The sequence below is a fragment of the Dasypus novemcinctus genome, chromosome 21 (genome assembly GCF_030445035.2).
Source record: "Dasypus novemcinctus isolate mDasNov1 chromosome 21, mDasNov1.1.hap2, whole genome shotgun sequence".
In the NCBI taxonomy this organism is placed as follows: domain Eukaryota; kingdom Metazoa; phylum Chordata; class Mammalia; order Cingulata; family Dasypodidae; genus Dasypus; species Dasypus novemcinctus.
Window position 1 is genome coordinate 31,593,108 of NC_080693.1, and position 20,103 is coordinate 31,613,210.

Sequence of the window (20,103 nt, forward strand, 5' to 3'; positions counted from 1 at the left end):
GTGCTGGGCCTCATTTGCTTGAGGTGCTGAGTTTGTTTTCTTTTTGGATGCAGCAGCAAATCGTCTGTTGCTGGCTAATGGGAACTGCTGCCCATCTTTGGCAAGAACACAATCTGCAGCTGGGCACATGGTCCAGCCATTCCTGGCTGGTCTTTCTCTCTTGGGCAGCAGAGAGGCAGAGAGGATTGGGACAGTTGAACCAAATTTGCTTAGTCTTTTCAGACTTTTCTTCCCCAGGAGAACGAATCTGATCAAATAATATACTGACTCCCAGTAAACAAGATCCTTTAACTATGGAGCCAGTACTGTCTTGGGAATCCAGTCTGGGCTAAGGAAGTCAGTGGGTGGTAGGGAATAGAGTCGCCTTCCACATTGTTTCTGCCCCTCCCATCAGGTTCAGCAGCTGGTTGTCTCTGGAATGCAAGTTTGAACATAAAGGAGGAGCTTTGCTGTCCTGGGGCCTGACTGCAAGGCGTGGTTGGTTGAAGCTGGTGCCACTGTTCCACCGCAAAACTGGCCTGGCTAACACTGAGGATAGTTCCACTTCATAGCCTTCACAAGTCTGAGCACTGGAAAAATAAAAGATTTTTACCTCCCTGCTTTCTAGTTTCTAGTGTAGCTGTCTAATACAGCAAATACTATGCTTGAGAGATTGGCAGGGTATGGTGGTTATGGGTTTCAATGTTACATCTTACTGGTCTTGCATCCTGTGGAGCCTTATCCTTTCAGGCCATAGGGAATAACATACCCTAGATAGTCCTGTAGGTGTCAGAACTGTAAATCCCAACCCCTTTCAGGTCTTTGTTGCTGATCTTCATTTTGGAGGGTGTAGTAATGCTGTCAAGGAAGCAGGAAGGAAGCTACTTTCACTTTGTCTCTCTTTGCATGCTTTTTCATTGGTTTTTGCCTGCATTCATTCTCTGCAAAGACAGATTCCTCATTGGTCCTAAGATAAGGTAATTAGATACCCTGCATTTCAGTTTGTTTTTCCTCTTGAAAACCCCACTCCTGATTTGACTCTCTGACACATTTGAAACCTTATTTAATCTCACTCCCCCCTTTCCTTTTGTTACCTGATTTCCTTATGCTATTAGAGAGAATCATTGCAAAGCCTCCTCCAATTTCCTAAAATTCCTAGGGGAATTCTAAGCTTATTAGTCTTCTTGGTTCCTCCTCTTTGCCCTTGTTTCTCTTCTTTCTGGTCAAATCTTCTTTTCCTGGCCAATAGCCACCTAAACACAGAGGAATATGATCCCTATCCTAGGAACACCTACGATGAAGATGACAGGACATCACTGACACTGCAGGGTGATAAGGGCAGGATTTCATGGCCTTTGTACCTTCCCGTGCAATGGCACTTGGTAGGTCTGCGTGCTGAAGTCAGCATATGACCAAGTTGACTTCCCATTTGTTCCTGTTAGGAGTTGTAATAGGGTGGCTTTCTATCTCAAAAGACTTTGTTTCAGAGGATCACAGCAGGGTGTGGAAAGCTGCCTGGGGCCACTGTGAAAGCCACCTTAGCGTGCTTTGGTCTAGTTAGAGCTCACCACAGGGTTTGGAGGGGCTGTCTCTTTGCAGAATTTCTGCTCTCTTCCACACCAGAGAGGAGAGACAGCTATTCAGAGAGGTTGTGAATGTCACATGATGGCGAGGAGTCGAGTAGCAGGCTTCCATGACCCCCTGAGCACAGTGACCTCTTGCATCGCAGGACCTTGGCAAGGCTAGGGCATTGGGACAACCTACCTCATTTCACAGTCTCTGCTAAAGCCAAATCTTCCCTCATCTTGATCTCTAGTTCTCAGTAAGTGAAAGAGTCAGGGGACTTTGAGAACATCCAAACCTAGCCCAGCTGTGGCAGTTGGTTTATTGCTTTCAGCTGGTACTTGAACCCAGGTCCTGGTCTTGGAGGTTTTCCCAGGTTTAATCCCCAGAGCTTTCTCTGCAGCTGTATGACACTGCGCTGACCCCGAATGAGGATAGGAAAATAGAACCAGTGCCAAGCCAGAGTCTCTTTTTCATTTGGAGTCTGGCTGTCTGCCCATGACCAGGGTTACATAATGGGAAACATAGCTGAGGCTCTGGAGAGCCCGCGTTTCACCAGGCTGCCCAGACCTTCGCATTCTGATGCTATATATCTTCCTAATTGTAGCTCGGATGCATTTATCACACTGTTGGATTGGAGTACCATTAAAAAAAATAAAAAAACTTCCAGAAATTCCTGGACTTGCTGCTTTTCTATGGCTTGTCTACATTGTTTACAGAGCATATTAGAAAAGGTTTGTAAGGAGCCCTCTGAGGTACTGTCACATAGGGAGAAATAGGAATATGTAGGGAGTATGCAGTAAGCTATTTTCCTCGGGGACCCTACATGGATTGACCTTTTAGATGAGATAGAAATTCCTGAAGAAGGAAAAAAAAAAGCTAGTTCACTCACCCTCATAGGGGAGCTCTGAAATAAGAATCCCAAGTCTAATCAGCACCCCTTCAAGGACACTTAATGTGTCGTCCCAAAAGGGCATTTTAGCAGGTCACCAAGTAATAGTCCATCAGCACTTCCCTGAAGGAAGTGGTGGTGACTGTGGGAAGCCCCTTTGCTACCCTGGCTCCCCACCCAGTCTCCCTGGCTCCGGGTTGGGGCGTCAGCACTACAGCCTGGCACCAGGGGGTTCCTCTTCCTCCAAGTGCTGAGTGTAAGGCACACGTGATCTCTCCCATGGCAGGCGCCTCTGTCCCCTCCCCACTTCTCCCACAGGACTCCTTGTGAGAGGAAGGGGTGTTGGCCTAAGGTTCCAGTCTGACCCCAGCAGGGTACAGCAGCTGACCCCAGGGAGAGCACTTTCCAGCTCTGGACTGAGGTTATTTGGGTCCAGTGTATGCTAAACTAAGAAGACGTGTTAGAGTGGTTATAGCTACAAGTTTGGAGGGGCAGGAACCGTGAGAATCCGCACCAGGGAGGCCACTGAGGGCTCTACTCATGCAGTGGAGATGTCAAGGTCCCCTAGGGGCTGCTCTTTCCCAAACGCACAGTACTGATGGGTTTAACACACCATATGATGTGACAGAAGCAAGACAGATGTGTGTAGCTTGGGACAGCTGAAATCAAATAAAGTACTGACCTAAATAGATGTTGGGGGTGGGCACATAGTAGAGGTGCTTGAGAAATCCTGAAATGAGATTACTGTGACCTGTTCGTGGCCTTGAGGGTCCAGCTGTACTGCTCAGAAAATACTCATTGAAGTATTGCAGGGTGACTGAGCTTCTCCACAGAATTTGATTTGCCTTATTGGGCAGAATTGATTTAGGATTGGGCACTCCCAAGGATCCAAGTTGACTTGTTTGCATGCACTAGAAGGGTAGAAGGGATCATATTCAGCTGATTCTTGCATTCTTTAGTGGTCACCCAGTAAACAACTCTTATTCCCGGAAAATGCTATCTTGCTGCCCCCTGTCCATGTCTTAACTCCTGGAACAGCAATCTCTGACACCTTTGTCTTCTCTTTGTATCCTGGAGGCATCTAGAAGATATACTGTAGCTCCTAAATCTCAGAGAGAATGCTGCATAAGTCCCCCCCACCCCATTGCCCCTCCATTCCAAGGTCTGTTGAGTTACCTAGCACTGAAGCTGAGAACCTCAAAGCCAAATCCTCAGCTCCCTGAAAACAGGGTTGGCATGATTATCTTGGCTTTCCGATAACTACCTGAGTTGTTAGATTCAAGTCCATTTCTAATGACTGCTACTCGCCTCTTGCCATTTTCTCCACTTAGGTGGAAATCTCTTCAGGGCAACAAGGTTCTTATGCTAACCACTGAGCTCTGTGTGAAGAGTTGCAGGCTAGGATATACAGTAGTGGTCTATAGGAAAACAAGTTCAAAAAAGAATATCTTAGAAGCTTTTCTCTTTTGTTATGGCCTTTTGTCTTTACTCTTTATGTCTTTAGTCTATGGGCCTTCTCTCTTTCATCTTCTTTGTGCCTAGTTTCTGTGCCATCTTGGCTATTTTTCCAGATCTCGTCACCTCAGGAACCAAAAGACCCAACTCATTTCCCATCTGTACTACAGTCTGATCTTCCATAGCTCTAAAACACAATGCAGGGCTTCTTCTCACTCAACTCTTTCCGGGTTTGTTCTGCAGCTGTGGTGTTTGAATGTTAGTGTTTAAACAAGCTGGTATTACACAGGAAATGGCCACCTCCACAGGCCCCTGCAGGCTTGTAACATGGGGTCATTGTACTTGATATTAATCACCAGCCAGTCTGTTCCCCCCATAAAAATATGAAGGGGTGTGTAAGTGCTCAGTCCTCCTTAGGTTTGCCAGAATAGTGGACTGAGCCCTTGGTCAGGCCTTGGCACTCCACTCTTTGCAAACTATCTCCTCTCTCAGCCCATCCCAATTGAGGCTTGTGGGAAAAGGCCTACCTGACCTATTCCCTAAAAAGCTGGTAGATCTGCCTTTCTTTCTGAGTTCTCCTCAAGGATGGATTGTTGTGGTATAACATGCCTCACATGTCTCACTCTTTAAGCTTTCAGAGCATGTTGTAGTTGGATAATATCCCATGTGAGGAAACTCCAAAATTTTAGAAATGTGAAACCCACTAGCCACCTGATCAGGGTGTCTCAGTTCCCTGGACTAAAGCTGCTTTTCTAATGCTGTTTGCAGAACTAACCCCAGCCTAAAGGGTTAATCTGATTCCCCAAGTCAATATCCCCCAAACAACCAGCCAAGAGTGTGTGTTGGTTCATTTCTGTGAAATGTGTTTCCCCAGTCACCTGGGCTGGCCTGGGCTGCATTGTTTCGGCCAGCAGCTGCACTGCACTCAAACTGACAGCTACATTAAACCTTGGAATTCTGAGGCAATAAAAAGTAAATTAACTTATTTTTTTCCTTTCCTGGTGGAGTAAGTGAATGCATGTCTGTGGGGAAGTGAGTGAGCCTTGGTTCTGAGTGTATACCTCTAACTAGCCACTTCTGGTCTGTCCCAAGCTAGGATCTGGCATTCAGACCCCAGTCAGGGGTCTGCTTTCCTGGTATATGGTGTCTTCTGTGGGGCTGGGCCAGTGGGTCATCCTGTGACTGCTGATCCCTGCTGACTAATCACATCATAACTGCTTGGAGGCTCTCCCTTGCCATCATTCTGGGAGCCATCAATGGGCTTACTGGAAACAATTTCATATTTTCTGGTGGTTTTGGGTCTGCTTGGTAAAGAGTGTACCCTAGCTTTAGTGGAGCTCTGGGAGCTTCCCCAAAATATGAATTGGTACCACAGTGAGGCAGAGGATCTTACCCAAGGCCATAGCTATTCATGAGGGTCCATTTAGAACCAAAGGTAATGAGATTGTCTGAAAAACCTTTTGGGAAGTCATCTCCTAAGCATCTCTAGAAGATTGGAAGCTCTTTAAAACTCCTCAGAGCCAACCAAGTTTAATTTTGGGCTCCTCAGGCCTAGGCCAACCCTGAATCCATAGGATCCAAGGGCTCTTGTGGGGTGAAGACTCCTATAAGGGATAAGCAGCTAAAGCAGGAAAAAGCTAAGCTTTTCCCTTCTACTCAGACAGGAAACGCCATGTTCACTCACGGCACTGACCTTCCAGCCCAGAGGCCTGACTGGGGGAAGTAAGCTGAGGTGATGTTGCCCAGGTCCCAGGAATTACCTCTTGCAGATATCTTCACTTCTGAGTTAAGGCATCTCACCTAGTTTTTCAGAGTACCCTTTCCGTTTAGTGTTAGTTTTCTTATACTCCTCACTCCCCCACCAACCCCTGCAGAGAATTGGTATGGCCCATAGGTAGCTATTTAGTTGTGTTTGTGTCTGTGGTATTCAGTGAGATAGGAGATAAATGATGAAGTGTGAACTGAGCTTGGGCATGCCCACTGAGATACCAGAAGAAACCAGTTACTCAGAATCAGAGTTCAAATACAAGGCCCATCCAAATGGATCAGGGCAAATAAGAACTTTCTGTGAAGCTATCCACCTCATTTTTGCAGTGAGTTTTAGGATTTGGGCACAAGGTAGGTGGTAATGAGCACAAGGTATATGTGGGCAAGGGTCCCTAGTGGTGGTCCATAAACTCTGGGAGAAGTCAATTTTGGTTTATCTAGGCCTTAGGGGACAGAAGAGCATGAGTAATTAGAGCCACATGGGACCATATATTTCTTTATCTTGGATCCACAATGGTAGGGGTAGGAAGATGAAGAGAGAGAGGTGGGGTCTGTCACTGTGGCAGCGTAAGTGATTTTCTGGTGCTTCTCCTTGACTAGGGATGCTGCTGCCCATATCCCCCACCCCTAGACTTGTCCTATGGCAGCCTTGACCTGTACTGGCACCAACCAGGGCTCCCAAGCCAAGAATTCAGCGGGGAGACTTTTCACCTTCTTCCTTCTCGCTGTCGTCTTTCCTGTTTATTTTCCAAATTGCTGTTCTGCAGCTGAGCAGTGCCTGTTGGCCAAAGCTCACCAGCACTGTGGGATCAGATTCAGGCAGTGGGCTCAAGTGGCCAACAGGGCACTGGGGGAGGAAGCAGGGAGCTGGAAGAGCCTCCCTATGCATCTCCCATGGGCAGCACTAACCTCGGAGGCGGCCCTGAGCAGCCCTATCACATCCGGTGCTTGTCTCTGCAGCCGGGACCGGAGGATAAACTATCAGAGCTGTGGGGCAGTGCATCATTCCTCTTATTATTTTCTTCTCTGCAGATGGGGTCGTGGAAAGTTCAGTTCCTTTTAACCCTCGATGTTCTGTTTATTCTACAGCTGGTAGCCTGAATGCCGTGTTTCCCATTACATCACAAAGGAGCTCAGGCAGATCTCTGCACAGAAACGTGTTGCAACTGTTTATTTTTTTCCATATTTAAACATTTCTGACAGCCAAACCCGACTGAGCCAAAAGATGGAGCTTTGTGAATGAGCCTGGTTTTTGGTGTCTGTGCAGAGAGAGGCTTTAGAAAACTCTTATTCCTCCGGTGATTCTTCCCAAATATGTTCTTTTTCCTGGGCAAAGCCTGTGAAGCTAGTTACTTCTGCAGTACACATGTGTTGATTATGTGGCGTTGTGTGATTAATGGTGCTGTGTTCCGCTGAGTTCCCAGGACACTCTTGAAAACAAGATGTTTCATTTCATTGCTTTTTCCTAATGCAATGATTACAGTAAATAAACCAGTGCAGTCTCCTTCCACCTGGAGCCTCAGGGAGTCCCCATACCTCTACCCCATTTTCTTCCTAAGCGTCGCCTTCAGTGGCATGTCCCTTGCATGTCCTTTTTTCTGCCCTGTCTCAAAGGTTCCTAGTCTTCAGAAGAAACAGATTGCCTAGGTCTGAGGCCCTTCTCTAGCAGGTAGGGCTCATGCAGGTAGTAACTCCCCTGGGGAGATTCGAGGATGTTGCTCATTCTTAAAGCCCTCTTTGCTTCTTGCTTCTTGCCATTCCACCTCTTGAACCTTATTCAGAAGATTTTCTTTGTAATTCTCCTTTGTATCTCAGTCCTTTAGAGTAGAACTTAGCATCCATAGGGCACCGCCTGTTCCAAACTCCCTGATTAGGTAGTCCTCTGGAGAAGCCAAGTCTGTGGGCTTGGCAGGACCCATGTCTGACCACAGTTTGGCTATTCAAGCTATGCTCCGGACGGACAGAAAAAAAACTATATGAGTCCTTAGCACCCACCAAAGCAAGGATCTGAACCACAGCAGATTTTTGACAAATAAAGGTGACAGAGAAACAAACCCTTTTCATAATTTTACCCTGAAGTTTGAATTGGGGAGAAACAGACTACATTTTTAAGGTTTCTTCTCAGGTTCATCCAGGACCTGATGATATGCAGCAAGGGTGATCTATAGTCTGGTTTGCTAATGAACTGAAGGGTTTCAATGTATGTGGGAATTTCAGTTCTAAAACTAGGACAGTCCCAGGCAAACCAAATCACTGGTCACCCTATAGCTAACCATTCTACAAGTGAGGGAAGGGATAGGGCATGGGATGGCGAAAACAACCCAGATACTGGATCTTTTGGTGAAGTGCATAGGAGGCTTTACCTTTCTGGGAAGGATTTTGGCAGGCCAAGATATTTCTTTATTTTCCTGCTTTGGGTGTTTGTATGTTTTCCCGCTTATACAGAGGGAAGAGATTTCTAAACCTTGAGGGAGTGAAAAACCACATGACTCTGCAGTATGACTGAGCCCTCTATGGCTGAACTGGAGGAGGGGAGATTGGCGCTCTTGATGTCTGTGTGGCATATACTTGGCAGGACAGGAGTGGGGGAATTCTGGGAGCTGCCTCAGGAACTGGATATCCAGAGTATTTGAATAAGTGTCTCAGGCACATTGTCTGGAAAGGTGACAGGGCCTGCATTAGGCAACTGATTCTCTAAATTCTTTTCCCTCTCTGGTTAGGATGAAAAAATCCCCCTAATCAATTTCAAACTTTGCGTAGATGGACACACACACGCCAGATTGCTGCCATGGGCATAATTTTGTATCCTGGCTTTTTGGTAAGATTTCCTGGCAGATGCCAGCAGTAGACTACATTTGCTGCAAGTACCTCCCTGCTTACAAGTGCTTAGAATATTTTAACTGGTCCCTCTTTAGAGCTGCTCTTTTTTTTTTTTTCTTACCTTATTTCTCACAGGGTTGCCGTTGATGTGTGGTCGACGCTAGCTGATTTCTGTAACATACTGACTGCGGTGAATCAGTCTGAGGTGCCACTGTATAAGGACCCGGACGACGACCTCACCCTTCTTATCCTGGAAGAAGATCGGCTTCTTTCGGGCTTTGTCCCCTTGCTGGCTGCCCCTCAGGACCCCTGCTACGTGGAGAAAACCTCGGATAAGGTCAGCCCCAGGCCACACATCCCTCCCCAATCACCCCTCCTCTTAATTCTCCAGACTTTTTTATTCTTGGGAAGTTTTCTGTGCAAACGGAACATGATTAAGTCATTGAGAAGGGTGTTAAGGGAAAATATCGACCTTTTAGCCGTTGACATCCAGCTCTGTGTCCTGAAAAAAAGCCCTCTCGACTTCCTTTGGTGTGTGTGTGTGTGTGTGCTCGCTGGCATGTTGTATATACGATCATTTCCTCACTTGTTTAAATAGTGCAGCTTGTGTTGGCAGTGCTCTCACTCAGCTCCAAATGGTTTGCATCATGCTTAAAGCACCCTCCTTCCTCCCCCCTTTCCTGCTTCCCCCCCCGCCCCAGCCACAAAACCCTGCACTAGGAAAACAGCCAGGGCTTTTTCCCTTCTCTAAGGAAGAGAGTGATAAATAGGTGACTAGAGAGAAGCAGACACCATGTGTTAACTTACAAAAAAGCTTTTAGGACTATGAAGCATTCCCCGCTGCCTGGTTTCTATTTTCGTTTCTCTAAGGACTAGGATTTAACCTGAACTTTTTTCTTGTCTGTCTGTTTATAGAAAACAAAGCCCATTCCCTGTTGCCCTGGTTGGGACTGTGGAGCTCTCAGTCTCTGCTTAACAGTTGGGTCTTCAGCCAGGTAGAGAGTAGGGCAGGCCATTCTCCTTCACTTTTCCCAGGTAGCAGTCACTAGCCTGGGGAAGCATTTCTTATGCTGAGGCTGGGTACCCTGTGACTGACCTCTTTGCAGAGTTGTTAGCATCAAATCCCCTGTGGGGAAAGACCTCTGGGAGGAGTCCATAAAGAGTTCCTCAGAAGGAAATCTTCTGGCCTGGTTGAAGGATGCTAGGAACATAGGACGATGTTAAAAAGAGGTTGAGATAGTAAAAACCTAAATTCTAAACATGAACTGTAAATAAGAGATATTTTTAATTGAATATAAATGTTTTAGAAAATTCAGACAAGTAAAAAGAAGAAAAGTGTACCCGTAATCCCTCTGCCCAGAGGTAACAGCACTATAATTTTTCTTATTGTATATAATCATATTTAACTTTAGTGTGTATATACATACTTTCACACATATCAACACTTTTTTTTTTTACAAAAATGGGGGTCATACTATATATACTATTTGTAATTCATTTTTTCCACTTAATATTTTTAATGTACTTATTCTTATATGTAATCATATATTGTTTTTAATTTTTAATTTTTATTTTTTTATTTCTCTCTGCGCGCCCCCGCCCCCCAGTTATCTGGTCTCTGTATCCATTCGCTGCGTGTTCTTCTTTGCTTCTGTTGTTGTCAGCAGCATGGGAATCTGTGTTTTCTTTTTGTTGCGTCATCTTGTTGTGGCAGCTCTCCGTGTGTGCGGCACCATTCCTGGGCAGGCTACACTTTCTTTCACACTGGGCAGCTCTCCTTACAGGGCGCACTCCTTGCACGTGGAGCTCCCCTACACAGGGACACCCCTGCGTGGCATGGCACTCCTTGCGCACATCAGCACTGCGCATGGGCCAGCTCCACACGAGTCAGGGAGGCCTGGGGTTTGAACCACAGACCTCCCATGTGGTAGACGGACACCCTAACCACTGGGCCAAGTCCGCTTCCCTGTAATCATTTTTGATGACTATTTAGTATTCTTTTACATGTCAAGATTTATTTAATCCTTGCCTTATTGAACCAAGAGAGTGTTCCCAGTTTTTTACTATTACAAACAATGAACTGATTCCTTGTAACAGAATGTTTGCATTTATACATGATTATTTCCTTTGGTTAAATTTCTGTGCATGATTAAAGGCTCTGGACATTAATGTACCAAAAAACCCAGATACTTTAGATGCATCCAAAGGCCAGTGAATCTTGGGAAGGAGAGACCCATTATTTCCCAAGAGGAATACTCATCTTACACCTTTTCAGTAAAAAGTTGGAGTGAAATCCTGTTCTTCTAGTCTCAGAAGGGGATGATAATGGAGAGTTGTAATATACAAGGCTGAGGACAGCTAACAAATTATGTACACTTTGTGGAAGATGTTGAGTTAGAAGAGAAACTAGATAACCATGGCATGGGCCAAGGGATCCTAGTACTGTTCTTTGATCACATTGTAGTCTTGACTCTGGAGGGTGCTTGGGGAGTTAGTGCTTTTGGGGTTAGATGTTGGTTAGTACAGGACAGGGGAGAAGTCCTAACCAGCTTCAGACTTCTCATCAGTTTTCTTTTCTCATCAGTTCTCTCAGTTTTAGTGTCAGATACCAAGTATATGATCTGTCCAGAGACAGAGCCAGAAGTCTATGCCCTAAGCCCGTGGTGGTGATTCACAGGCTACCCAAGGAGTAGTTGTAGCTCATTGAGACTAAGGTAAGTCTCTACTTCAAAGACTGTGATGTAGGTATCACACACTAACATTCGGGAGTTTGGAACTTCAGAATTTCTCCCCTGATACCTGGTCTTCCTTCATTCTTCCCCATCTTGGTAAATGGCAACTTTGACTTTTGCATTGCTTACATCAAAATTCTTGGAGTTAAATTCTTCCCTTCTCTCTTTTTACATCTCCATATTTAATCCATCAGCAAACCAGTCTTCTTTACCTTTAAAAGACATGCAGATACAAATCTTTCTTACCACTACCACTCGAGTCCGATGCATTGAAATACCTTCTAGGAGGCAGCGGACTTGGCCAAGTGGTTAGGGCGTCCGTCTACCACATGGGAGGTCTGCGATTCAAACCCCAGGCCTCCTTGACTCGTGTGGAGCTGGCCCATGCGCAGTGCTGATGTGCGCAAGGAGTGCCATGCCACGCAGGGGTGTCCCCCGCATAGAGGAGCCCCACGTGCAAGGAGTGCGCCCCGTAAGGAGAGCTGCCCAGTGTGAAATAAAGTGCAGCCTGCCCAGGAATGGTGCCACACACATGGAGAGCTGACACAAGATGATGCAACAAAAAGAAACACAGATTCCCGTGCCGGTGACAACAACAGAAGCGGATAAAGACCACGCAGCAAATAGACACAGAGAACAGACAACGGGGTGGGGGTGGGGGTGAGAGAAATAAATAAATAAATCTTTTTAAAAAAAAAAAAGAAATGCCTTCTAAATGGTCTTGCTAGTTTCTTCTCCTTCCCCTTCTTACTCCCTCTTCTCCCAGTCTGTTTTCCTGAAAGCAACTATAGAATGATCTTTTTAAAACATCGAAAAGAACATGTCACTTCTCTGTTCAAAACCTTCCAAAGGCTACTGCTTTCACTTAGAGTAAAAGAAAAGGTTTTCATCAGCCAACTACAATGCCCTCCACACGAGTTCACTCCACTACCCCAATCCCCAACTCTGACCTCAGGTCCTACTACTCTCCTCCTACTCACTACGTTCTAGTTATACTGGCATCCTTGCTGTTCCTTAAACAAGCCAAGTACTCATGCCTGAGAATCTTTATATTTGAACCTCTCTTGGCCTATTCTGCCCCCAGATAGCTGTGTAGTTCTCTCATTTCCTTCTAAATATCACCTTGTTAGAGAGGTCTTCCCTGGCTAGCCCATTAAAAATGTCACCCATCTTCTTTTTCCTTTTGCTTTGCTGCTTTATTGTTCTCCATGGCAGGGGAAAAAAACATCTCTTGAGTTTCTACCATATGTCAGTCTCTGAGTTAAGTACATCCATATAATATTTCATTAAGTCTTCACAATAACCCTGCCATGTAGTTATTAGTACCTTCCTTTCATTAAAGAGGAGACTGAGGCTCAAGAGAAGAGTCAAGAATGATGATAAACTCTTATGGGCCATCTCCCTAGCTGACCAAGATGATTAGTATAGATATGTCAGAAGGAGTCTTTAGGGAAACGGACTTGGCCCAGTGGTTAGGGCATCCATCTACCACATGGGAGGTCCGTGGTTCAAACCCTGGGCCTCCTTGACCCATGTGGAGCTGGCCCATGCGCAGTGCTGATGCGCGCAAGAAGTGCCGTGCCACACAGGGGTGTCCCCCGCATAGGGGAGCCCCACGCAAGGAGTACGCCCCATAAGGAGAGCCACCCAGCGTGAAAAGAAAGTGCAGCCTGCCCAGGAATGGTGCCACCCACACTTCCTGTGTTGCTGACGAAAACAGACGCGGACAAAGAAACAAGACGCAGCAAATAGACACAGAGAGTAGACCGGGGCGGGGGGGGTTGCAGCGGGGAGAATTAAATAAATAAATCTTTTTAAAAAAAGGAGTCTTTAGGAACTAGATGTTTAGAAATTTCTAGACGTTTCGAAATCTGAAAAAGATAGACATTTTCTATCTAGCTTCAAAAGTGTTCACTACTAGAAAAAAGCTCAAACACTTAACACATTTCATTACTGGTCAGTATTAGTCCCATGACTGGTCCAGCCTTGGTGCTTATTTCACAGATATTTACTGAGCATGTGTACATTATACCTTTCCCATACATCATGGGAGATCCAGACATATCAGGCAAATACCCTTCCAGTTGGGGAAACAGTTTGTGATAGATATAAGGTTTTCAGTAGCAACATAAGTTAATTTGAACATATTAGCAATGGGAGCTAGAGTTTCACAGTCATATAAGTTAGGTTAAATCCATGTGAAGCAATGTTAAACACCCGTTATTGCAAGACTTCTTGGGTCTTTTAATATTCTAGTGTATATTGTGACTATCCTGGAGGATAGCCTTTGCCATCTTTGCTAAACTTGCTTCACCATTGATTTACTGAACATCTTGCAGGATTAGTGTTATGCTTAAAATAAACAGACCATCCTGGAAAACCTAGGTATAGGATGAGCAAAAGGTGGGAAAACAAGTTGCTATTGGAATATCCAGAAGATAAAGCAATAGAGATTAGAATGGAAAAGTCCAAATATCAAATTTATTTGGAAGTGGTAAAGAACCCAAATAGCCAAAAATGTTTTAAAAATGAAAAATAGGGAAACGGACTTGGCCCAGTGGTTAGGGCGTCCGTCTACCACATGGGAGTTCCGCAGTTCAAACCCCAGGCCTCCTTGACCCGTGTGGAGCTGGCCCATGCGCAGTGCTGATGCGCGCAAGGAGTGCCCTGCCACGCAGGGGTGTCCCGGCCACCCCTGCGTAGGGGAGCCCCACGCGCAAGGAGTGCGCCCCGTAAGGAGAGCCGCCCAGTGTGAAAGAAAGTACAGCCTGCCCAGGAATGGCGCCGCCCACACTTCCCTTGCCACTGACGCAACAGAAGCGGACAAAAGAAACAAGACGCAGCAAATAGACACAGAGAGCAGACAACCGGGGGAGGGGGGGAATTAAATAAATAAATAAATCTTAAAAAAAAAGTTTAAAAATGAAAAATAAAGTTGGAAGACTCTCACTTCCTAACTTTAAACCATATTACTTAGCTACAGTGGTAAAAACAGTGTGGTACTGGCATAAATATAGACAGAGTGACTAATGGAATTGAATTGAGAACTCAGTAATAGATCCTGACATCTATACTCAAGTGATTTTGACAGTCTATTCAACAAGTGATGCTGGGAGAACTGGATATTCATAGCCAAAAGAAAAAAAGAAGGTACAAAGATGCAAACATTAACTCAGATTGGGTCAAGGATCTAAATATAAAAGGTACAACCATAAAACTCCTGAAAGAAAACATAGGAAAACACCTTCAAGAGCTTGTGGTAGGCAGTAGTTTCTTAAACCTTACACCAAAAGCACGAGCAAGAAAAGAAAAAATATATAATGGGAGTGTCTCAAAATTAAATACTTTTTATATTCTTCAAAAGACTGTCAAGAAAGTAAAAAGGCTGCCTTCTCACTGGGAGAAAATATTTGGAAACCACTTATTCGATAAGGGTTTTATATTCATATTATATAAAGAGATCGTACAACAACAATAAAAAGACAAGCAACCCAATTTAAAAATGGGCAAAAGACTTGAATAGACATTTCTCCGGAGAGGAAATACAAATGGCCAAAAAGCATGTAAAAAAAAACCCTCAACATCTCTAGCTACTAGGGAAATACAGATCAAAACTACAATGAGATATCACCTCATACGGTATAGAATGGCCATTATTTAAAAAATAAATGCTGGAAAAGATGGAAAAACAGGAAACTCCTTCACTGTTTGTGGGAATATAGAATAGTGCAGCCTTTGTGGATGACAGTTTGGCAGTACCTCAAGATGCTGAATGTAGAACTGCCATACGTATGATCCAGCAATCCCATTACTAGGAATATATTCAGAAGAACTCAAAGCAAGAACACGAACTGACATTTGTACACTGATGTTCATAGCAGCAGCGTTCACAATTGCTAAAATATGGAACCAGCCCAAGTGTCCCTCAACCGGTAAATAAAATATAGTATATACATACAATGAAATACTATTCAGTTTTAAGAAGAAACAAAATCAGGATTCATATGACAACATGGATGAACCTAGAGGATATTCTCTTGATTGAAGTAAGCCAGTCACAAAAGCACAAATATTGTATGGTCTCACTAATATGAACTAAATACATTGAGTAAACTCATGGAGGTAAACTCTAGAATATAGGTTACTAGGAAATAGAAGGTGAGTTGAGAATGGGAGATGATGCTTAATGTATGCATCATCTTATTAATAAGATTAATTGTAAAAGTGTAGAAATGAATAGAGTTGAAAGTAACACATTAAAATGAATATAACTAAAACTGCTGGTTTAAAAATGTGATTGTGGCTGAAAGGGGTAGTCTATTTACAAAAACGTCAATTGAAACTAGAGAATAATCTAAGGAATGTATAACTGATTTTGGTAGTGGATGAAGATTGTAGTTAGTAGTATAAAAATTGTGGTTAATAGTATAAATATAAGAATGCTCTAACAGAATGCTAAGAATATGGTGATACACGGAAATATTACAACTAATATAACTTATGGACGATAGTTAACAGTACTATTGTAATATTTTGCATCAATGACAGATTTTTTTTAATACTACAGGATAACAATGGGGATATATAAGAGGGTATGTGATTTTTCTTTTTGGAGTAATGAAAACATTCTAAAGTGGAGGTGATGACAGAACAGCTCTGTAATGAAAATGAGAGCCAATGAGTATACACTTTGAATAGATTATACAAAGTGTGGGACATTATAACACACAGAATCCAGTGGTGAATGATGGACAAATAGGAGAACATTTTCTCCTGAACGATAGCAAATACATAATATTAATATATGGTGTTAATAATCAGGTGGGTTGGGGGAGAAATACACCAAATGTAAGATAGGGGCTATAGTTAGTAGTAATACTTCGACAGTGCTTTTTTCATAGTTTGTAACAAATGTTTCACAACAATGCAAGGTTGGTGGTGGGGAGATATTTGGGAACCTTGTATGATGAAATGCATGTTCGTTTTGTAAATTCACAAATTGTACTGTATATTTATTGTGTATTATGTTCATGTATAAATGATATACTTCAACAAAATTTTATTTAAAAAACAGAATAGGATATAAGCAATGGGGGGAAGATGATTATATTTTGAGAGAAGCATCACTGATGCTTAAACCAATTAGAGCAGACTAGGGGCAAGAAAGTTATTTTGCATTCATTGAGTGGCTGCTAGGCACCTAAATTCAGTCTCTGTGAGATCAAGTAGTTTACTCAAGGTCATGTAGCTAGTAAGGACATATAGAATTAGATCCCTTGTCTGTACGACTTCAAAACACCATGTTCTGATTAATAATTTTATGTCTAGGAGTTGCTTCAAAATAATCTGGAGGAGAATGGTGGATAGGACTATAAATGAAACAAAATTGGCCAACTGTTGATAACTGTTGAATTTGAATAATGAGCCCATTGAATTCATTATAGTAGTCTACTTTTGTATATGTATGAAATTTTTCATAATGACAAATTTTTAAAAAGGTAATAAACAGCCACCCTGAAAGCAAAAAAAATAAAACTTCATGTCCTTTCTGCTGCATTTTGCAGCTTAAGTGACTAAGAAAGTAATAGAACCTAATAATGAAGTTAAGCTTTTTCAATCACTGATTATGTTTCTGTCACTATGCTGGGCTCTTTATAAACATTCATCTCATTGAAACTCCAACAATCCTGTAGGCAAAAGTGGGAAAATGATAAGAAGGAGGCTGTTTTAGGGGAAGGATGTTGAATAAATTTCATGTTGTTCTTAAATGAATATCAAGAGCGCTTAATTATCATCTTCAAAATATATGCATGTGACTGTAGATGTTACTATATTAGCCAGCCAAAGGGGTACTGATGCAAAGTACCAGAAATCTGTTGGCTTTTATAAAGGGTATTTATTTGGGGTAGAAGTTTACAGTCACAAGGTCCTAAAGAGTCCAACTCAAAATTACTTAAGAGGTACTTTCTCACCCAAAGTCTGTTGCCACATGTTGACACAAGATGGCGGGTGATAGGGTTCAGCCTTCCTCTTTGCTCTTAAGTCTCCGTGGTCTCAGCATAGGCTGGCATAAGAATCATCTCTTTTTCCCAGGGCTCGTTTCTTTCCAGGCTCAGCTGCTCTGGTCTCTTCACAAGGTCAGCTGTAAACTGTGAGGTTCATCTCTCTTCCTGGGGCCTCAGGATCCTCTGTGTATCTACTTTCGTGTAAGAGTCTGTTTTATCAGCCCTAGGAGCCTGGGACTCAATACTGAGTCACACTCTAATGATGTGGTTGAATCAAAGCCCTAAACTTAACATAATTTAATCAGACATCTCAGTTGAATCTAATACATTCAGAGGGTATTATGCCCAGAGAAACAGACAAGTTTACAAATATAATCAAATATCTTTTATTTTGGAATTCATAAATATCAAACTGCTACAGTTACTAAAACAAGAATCTATCTAGTGACAGGCCCTGTCTTTCCTTGGGCTCTAAAGTTCTAGTTATTCGATAGATGCCAAAGCATTTATATCATAAATAGGTAAACATGATCCTCATTTTAGTATCCCTTGTAAATTAATCTGTGTGCTTTTCTTTGTCTTCCTCCCAATATTGTCTGACCAAGAACTGTCTTAGGTATGTCTGAATGTAGGGTCCCAGGAAACATTGTCATTAATAAAATATATAGATAGGGTTAAAGATGAAGCTTAAATTGTCCATCTTTTGGAATACCTGGCTTTTTGGCTTGTTCGTTTGCTAAATGACATTGACCCCATGTTGTTTATTGTACATATTAATACAGAAGATACGTTTTTATAGAAAATACAGAAAAACACACAAGAAAATAAAACCCTATATAAACTTACCACCTAAAATTATCCAGTGTGAATAGTTTGGTATATGTCTTTTTCCCCCCTGTGCTTATGTGTGTGTACTTATCCTTTTCCCTCCATAAAATTGGGATCATTCAGTATATGGCTTTTTAAAAATTAATTGTTTTTATTTTTAAAGAAACTTCAGATTACATAAATGTTACTTAAAAAAATATAATGGATTCCCATATACCCCACTCTCTCCCCATCCCACACTTTCCCACATCAACATCATCCCTCATTAGAATGGTACATTTGTTAAAATTGATGAACACATATTGAAGCATTGCTACTAACCATGGATTACAGTTTACATTATGGTTTACACTCTGTCCCACACAATTTTGTAGGTTATGACAAAACATACAATGGCTTGTATCTGTCACTGCAGTGTCATGTAGGACAGCTCAGGGTCCCGAAAATGCCCCCATATTACACCTGTTCTTCCCTCTCCCATCCCTCAGGAACTCTGGTGTCCACTGCCTTTATATCAGTAAGAGTTCTTCCATTGCTAAAATAATAATAAGTCTGTAGTAGAATAATAATGTCTTCTTTAGTCCATTGTTCATTCACCAATCTTGAGGATTTGGGGATGGTGATGCCTACTGTGCTATTTTTTTTTTTTTTAAGGTTTATTTACTTTTTACTTATTCACTCCCCCCTCATTTGGATTTGCTGTGTACTCTCTGTAACTGCTCATCTTCTCTTTAGGAGGCACTGGGAACCAAACCCAGGACCTCCCATGTGGAGGAGAGGCACTCAATTGCTTGCGCCACCTCCACTCCCTGCTTTGTTGTGTCTCTCTTTGTGTCTCCTTGTTGCATCAGCTCACCACGCCATCCCGTCACACCAGCTCTCTGTCTTGCTTCTCTTGTCGAGGCACTGGGAACCAAAAACATGACCTAGACCTCCCATGTGGTAGGCAGGAGCTCAATCACTTAAGCCAATCCGCTTCCCCCATTCTACTTCTAATTGAGAGGGAGCTTAGATCCCTTGGGGCAGATGAATGGAAATATTTTGCTGGCAGTTGCAGATATTCTGTCTGCATCTTTTTATACATATTTTATATACACCTGCTGCTTTATACATATCTTTAGTTTGGGGAGAATTACCTGTGTTTGGAGAAAGTTATTGTCTGTGTTGTTTAGTGGTTCTAAAAATATTTTAAGTGCTATAAGTGACTTAATTTTTTGAAAAACATACTTGATCCTATATTACACATAGTATCAACATTATGAAAAAAATATATCCCATATTTAGTAGAAATTGGGACTGTTTACAATATATTTCCTTTTTCACACAATTGCACTTTGTTTCTAAATTGACAATTACTTAGAATTAAACATTTCATTGCTCACCATCTGTCTTTTTATTTGCAAACACTCCACTTTCCCTCATTCCCCCATCCCAGTAACCTCTAATCTGTTTTCTTTTTTTTTTTTAAGATTTATTTATTTATTTCTCTCCCCTTCCCCCCCCCCCCACCCTGGTTGTCTGTTCTTTGTGTCTATTTGCTGCATCTTTTTTGTCGGCTTCTGTTGTTGTGAGCGGCTCGGGAATCTGTGTTTCTTTTTGTTGTGTCATCTTTTTTTTTTTTTTTTTTTAAGATTTATTTATTTAATTTCCACCCCTCCCCCTGTTGTCTGTTCTCTGTGTCTATTTGTCGTGTCTTGTTTCTTTGTCCGCTTCTGTTGTCATCAGCGGCACGGGAAGTGTGGGCGGCGCCATTCCTGGGCAGGCTGCACTTTCTTTCGCGCTGGGTGGCTCTCCTTACGGGTGCACTCCTTGCGCGTGGGGCTCCCCTAGCAGGGGACACCCCTGCGTGGCAGGGTACTCCTTGCACGCATCAGCACTGCGCATGGGCCAGTTCCACACGGGTCAAGGAGGCCCGGGGTTTGAACCGTGGACCTCCCATGTGGTAGATGGACGCCCTAACCACTGGGCCAAGTCCGTTTCCCTAATCTGTTTTCTATCTCTGAATTTTCTATTTCAAGTCATCTCTTATAAGTGGTATTATGCAATATTTGCTCTTATCATG

General features: G+C 43.0%; 1 protein-coding gene across 3 annotated transcripts in view; it reads left to right on the forward strand.

The window, feature by feature from the left end:
• The window catches only part of SMG6 (SMG6 nonsense mediated mRNA decay factor), a 249,485-nt gene that overhangs the window by 122,163 nt on the left and 107,219 nt on the right, over positions 1 to 20,103 (forward strand). For all 3 annotated transcript variants that reach the window (XM_004483742.4, XM_023586172.3, XM_071210432.1), the window contains exon 13: positions 8,612 to 8,813. In XM_004483742.4, coding sequence (XP_004483799.2) covers positions 8,612 to 8,813 — 202 coding nt within the window. The remainder of the gene's footprint in view (positions 1 to 8,611; positions 8,814 to 20,103) is intronic.